The 4,686-nt window shown below is 52.4% G+C and overlaps 1 protein-coding gene across 5 annotated transcripts in view; it reads left to right on the forward strand.

Annotated features, from left to right (window-relative positions):
- Positions 1–4,329, forward strand: part of KCNIP1 (potassium voltage-gated channel interacting protein 1) — a 252,213-nt gene extending 247,884 nt beyond the window's left edge. For all 5 annotated transcript variants that reach the window (XM_015565086.1, XM_006765381.2, XM_006765382.2 and 2 more), the window contains 3 exons: positions 1,240–1,344; positions 2,165–2,227; positions 3,484–4,329. In XM_015565086.1, coding sequence (XP_015420572.1) covers positions 1,240–1,344; positions 2,165–2,227; positions 3,484–3,531 — 216 coding nt within the window. In that variant the 3' untranslated portion in view covers positions 3,532–4,329. The remainder of the gene's footprint in view (positions 1–1,239; positions 1,345–2,164; positions 2,228–3,483) is intronic.
- Positions 4,330–4,686: the final 357 nt, after the last annotated feature.

Raw genomic sequence — 4,686 nt, forward strand, 5'->3', positions numbered from 1 at the left:
AGCCGTTTCTGGAAATGGTCACAAATAACTTCTGAACCTTCACTGCTTGACACGCTTGGAGCCTTGGAGTCCATGTGGTGTCTGTCTAGCCCAGCGGTTCTCAACCTGTGGGTCGCAACCCCTGTGGGGGTCGAACGCCCCTTTCACAGGGGTCACTTAAGACCATCGGAAAACACATATATAATTACATATTGTTTTTGTGATTAATCACTATGCTTTAATTATGTTCAATTTGTAACAATGAAAATACATCCTGCCTATCAGATATTTACATGACAATTCATAACAGTAGCAACATTACAGTTATGAAGTAGCAACGAAAATAATTTTACGGTTGGGGGTCACTACAACATGAGTAACTGTACTAAAGGGTCACGGCATCAGGAAGGTTGAGAACCACCGGTCTAGCCAGTGAAAGGCCCTTGGGTCCCCCTCAGAACGCACGTGGGATCTACTCTGCCCAGCATCTTGGTTGAAGCTTGGACGTAGCATCCATAACATCCGCTTCCTGAGCGCCAACCCTCCCCTCAGCCCTGCAAGGTTCCCTCCAGTGTTTATTCCTCATTCATTCAGTCATGCCTTTGCCCAACACATCTTTGAGGGCTTATTAGGTGTTCCAGAGGCTGGAGATAAATTGGTGAGCAACCCCAAAAATGGGAAAACCCTAATATCCCCGATAGCAAGTATGTTACCTGAATTCCAGTGACTGCATACCATGGAAATCCAGGTGGCCAGCTAACATCACGCAAGAGTAACACCATGGAGAACGTGTATGATGCGTTGCATTGGAAAAGTCCCTTTATAAAGCAGCATGTATAGAACACTATACAGAGTAGCTCAACCTCAGTCAGCTGTCCACCTTCGCTGCAGTCAGCTGTGGTCACCGGGTATAAATCCAGCTACCCAGGAATTAAAGAGTGGGGAGAGGGCCTTCCAAAAACGGGGTGTGGGCTGACCGGTACATAAACAGGTCCACCCCAACCCCAACATTACCCCTCATGGCAGGTAACGCTCAAGAAAAGGTAACTAACAACCCAAGGGCTTCTGGAGACAAAGAGAATTTCCCACGGTCCTCTGTGGGAGGAGGTGCCCGCTAGTCTGCTTTCTAACTCCCCCTCCCCAGCGAAAGAAGGTCCTTGTAATCACTCTCATTCCTAAGGGGGATGAGAAGCCCCAAACCATCACCTAAGAAGAGCTTGACCTCCGGTTTCCACCCTGTGCTTCCGTGTCCCTGTGCAGGAGATGATGGACATCGTCAAGGCCATCTATGACATGATGGGGAAATACACGTACCCCGTGCTCAGGGAGGACACCCCCAGACAGCACGTGGACGTCTTCTTCCAGGTAAGTGTACACACCTGGGCGAGAGCGCGAGCTCAGCTGAGACCCGTCAGCGCACAGCATCTGAGCAGTGGCTGGTGTCCAACCCTGTCCCGCACGCTGTAGGGAACAGAAAGAATTATAAGGGATTGCTCTCTGGGAATGGGTGATCTCGTTAAGCAGGCGAGCAGACCCTACAGAAGAACACAGGGAAGTATACATGGGATCGTGCACCCTCTCGGTTCCATAAGATTCTTGGGGGTTCCGAGTCCACAGGGAAGACGTCATTAGCACATGTGTGCAGGTGGTAAGCACATGTGTGCAGGTGGTGAGCACAGGTGTCTAGAGAGCGAGGGAAATGGGCTTGGGAACTGTGGTGAATGGACTGTGAGGTCTTCAGGTGGAAGACTTGATCCTTGTTAATCCGTGAGTAGAAGGATGGCTAGGTCCCCGTGGCATTTTAGTAAAAAGCGCACCTAGTGGTAGAGTATCAGAGAACGCCAGTCACACTAGTAGGATCCTCTCACTTGGCAGATGGGAACAGCAGGCTCACAAAGGCTGAGAGACTCCCTCAGGGTCACAGAGTGATAGCGACAGTTGACAGGAGTAGAGCTCTCATGTCCAGGCTGGACGATCACAGGAGACACGTGAGGGTGTCAGCAGGCGGGGCCGGTGATGAAGTGATGAGAGTCCGGAGCGTGTCAGGTGCTCTCCCCAGGGCCCGGTGGAGTTCTCCGGCCAGTGACAAACCACCCTCCTTCTCGGGGCAGCGTTGGTGAGTAAAGGGCAGCTTTTGAATGCAGAATGCCAAGTTCTTTCAAGTGCTTCCTCTCGTGTCTTTCAGAAAATGGACAAAAATAAAGACGGGATCGTGACATTAGATGAATTTCTCGAATCCTGTCAGGAGGTGAGGAGAGATCTCAGGCCACGTCTCTAAATCGGGGAAGGAAAGTCGGGGTTTGGCGACCTGCGGGAGGGAGAGAATGACAAACTGTGACCCCTCAAGTCAGAGCCACTGATACCACCGGCAGCAAGTCAGAATCCCAACCATCGCTTCCCTGGAGTGATCTGCGGTTGGTCTCGGCCAAGCGGCCAAGCGGGCTGAGCCAGGCAGCCTGAGAGGGGCGGGGGGGAGGGGGCATGGGCAAGCCCAGAGGGTTCTCTGTGAGATCACAGGCTTCCCATGTGGGCGACACCATCATTTTTTTACCTGCCTCTGGTGTGATGACCCACTGCCCGGACAACAAGGGAATCGCTGGGAAAAATAGCTAAAGCTGAGATTCTCAAACCACAGTGTGCATGAGAGCTGCCTGGGATGATCCGGAAAATGTACATCTCCAGGTTCCACCCCAGAGACTCCATATGTGGGGGTTGATGTAGAAAAATCATTTGATAAAATGCAATTGCGCGGCTCTTCTTAAAAGAGGCAATCCTCCCTGGTTCACTGGGTAACTGGTTCCTTCCCAATTCCTTAAGGCCAGAGAAGGCGCTCCTTGCCTTGAGTGGCCCGTTTTCTGGGTCCCAGCCCTCACTCCTCGTTTCTCATGCCCTTTTGAAACCAGACAGCCAATGGGTCCGGGCTACCTCTCACTGCTTGAGCCAATCAAGTAGAGACAGGGTTGAATCATATATGAGCGTTTATTCCAATAATTCCAGCAGTAAGGGAGAGCAGCAGGTCACCCACAGAAATCTGCTCTGCAAGCACCCACAAGCCAGCTGCTTATATTGGGTGGGACAAAGATTGCATGTAACTCCTAAGCCTGAGTTTAGGAATCACAGGCGTGGGGATGGAGGCAGTGAGGGCTGGGGCGGGACTCCATTGGGCAACAAGGTTGGTAATCTTTCCATGATACTAGGCAGTTCTTGAATGAAAATGGATCTCATTCCAAAGTTGACTCCCAGGTCCAAGGTTGACTCCCAGGTCCTGAGGCTGTACAACTCCCAGCCCGGTTAGAATGTCCTTTCTTTAATCAGAATGAGGCCACCATGGTTAATAGAGCCTGCTTCATATTTCTTATAACTATAGCTAGTCCCTGTTATTCCATTTCTGCCTTAACACCTGCACAGGTCTTTCCGCCCAGGAAACCCACGCCGGAGGTTTGATCCCCAGGTACGGAGCTTCTCAGGAATTCTAACCATTCTCTCCCCCTCACCCCTCCCCAGGATGACAACATCATGAGGTCCCTCCAGCTGTTCCAAAACGTCATGTAACTGCGGACACAGCCATCCGGCTCTCAGAGACATTGGACTAAACCACCAACCTAACACCTTGATCTGCCCTCCTGGTTTTACACTGACTCTGGGACAGAAACACCTTCTGTACTTGGGAAGAATTCTCCGCCGAAGACTTCCTCTGGAGCCCAGCATCCCGTGGCCCGGTCTCTGATGGCCAGCTCTTCCTCCTCCCTCGTCCTGAGAGAGACAAGATGAAATTGGAAGCATGCTCATCATCTCGTCGCACCGCCGCCCCGGGGAAGGCCCCTCTGCCCGAGCTTAGACTGTACTGCACACGTGTGTGTCTGCTTGCGCGCCCCCACCCTCTGCTTACAGTGCAGCCGACCTCGATGTGTCTGGAAGCAAGGTGACCTGAGCCAAACGCCCTCCGTCCCTTGATGGCCTCCCAAACCAATGTGCCTGTTTCCCTCCCTTGGGTGGGAAGAATGAGCGTTCTTCGGAATGATGTGAGTCTACTGTGACTAGCGTGGGAGGGCCAGCACCTGACCTGCGGAGGGCAGGACTGACTTATTGAGCATGGCATTGTCTGACCACCCAAACCGCCCCTTCCTTTTGTTCCTGGAGGCAAGGACCAGCAATCCTCTCTCACTGGCATCTGTGCTGGTCAGACCCATCCCTTAAGAGCCTGGGAAGGGAGCCGACACCCAGAGGTCCATGTCTCCACTCCATCTCCTGCTACAGCCCAGCTCTGCATGTCCCTGCCAGAAAGCCTGTAAATCACTGTAATTTTGTACCATCTTCTAACCAATAAACAGAAGTATTTCTTACACTCTTGATCCTCACGTCTTCCCTGAGTCCTTGGGGCAGGAGAGGTGAGTTGTGGAAAGCGAAGGCCAGTCCATTCGTTTGCATCTAATCATTAGTACTTACAGGTCCCGAGCAAACATCCAATTCACATGCAGATCCCGGGGCCACGTGCAAATGCATCATCCCGACAGGAAACTCTTCTCTGCACCTCCCTTCCAACAAGCTCGCCCCCACTCTCAAGCCCCTCCCCTGTGGACGGTCAGGAACCTCACGGGTGTGGCTGAGGACATGGAGATAAAGAGGCGGCCAGCACCTCCTGCTGAGGGCTCCCCCACACCCCCCCATCAGCAAAGTGGGTTCCCCCCAGTCCAGAGGCTGAGCAAA

Source organism: Myotis davidii, unplaced genomic scaffold (assembly GCF_000327345.1).
Source record: "Myotis davidii unplaced genomic scaffold, ASM32734v1 scaffold399, whole genome shotgun sequence".
NCBI lineage: Eukaryota > Metazoa > Chordata > Mammalia > Chiroptera > Vespertilionidae > Myotis > Myotis davidii.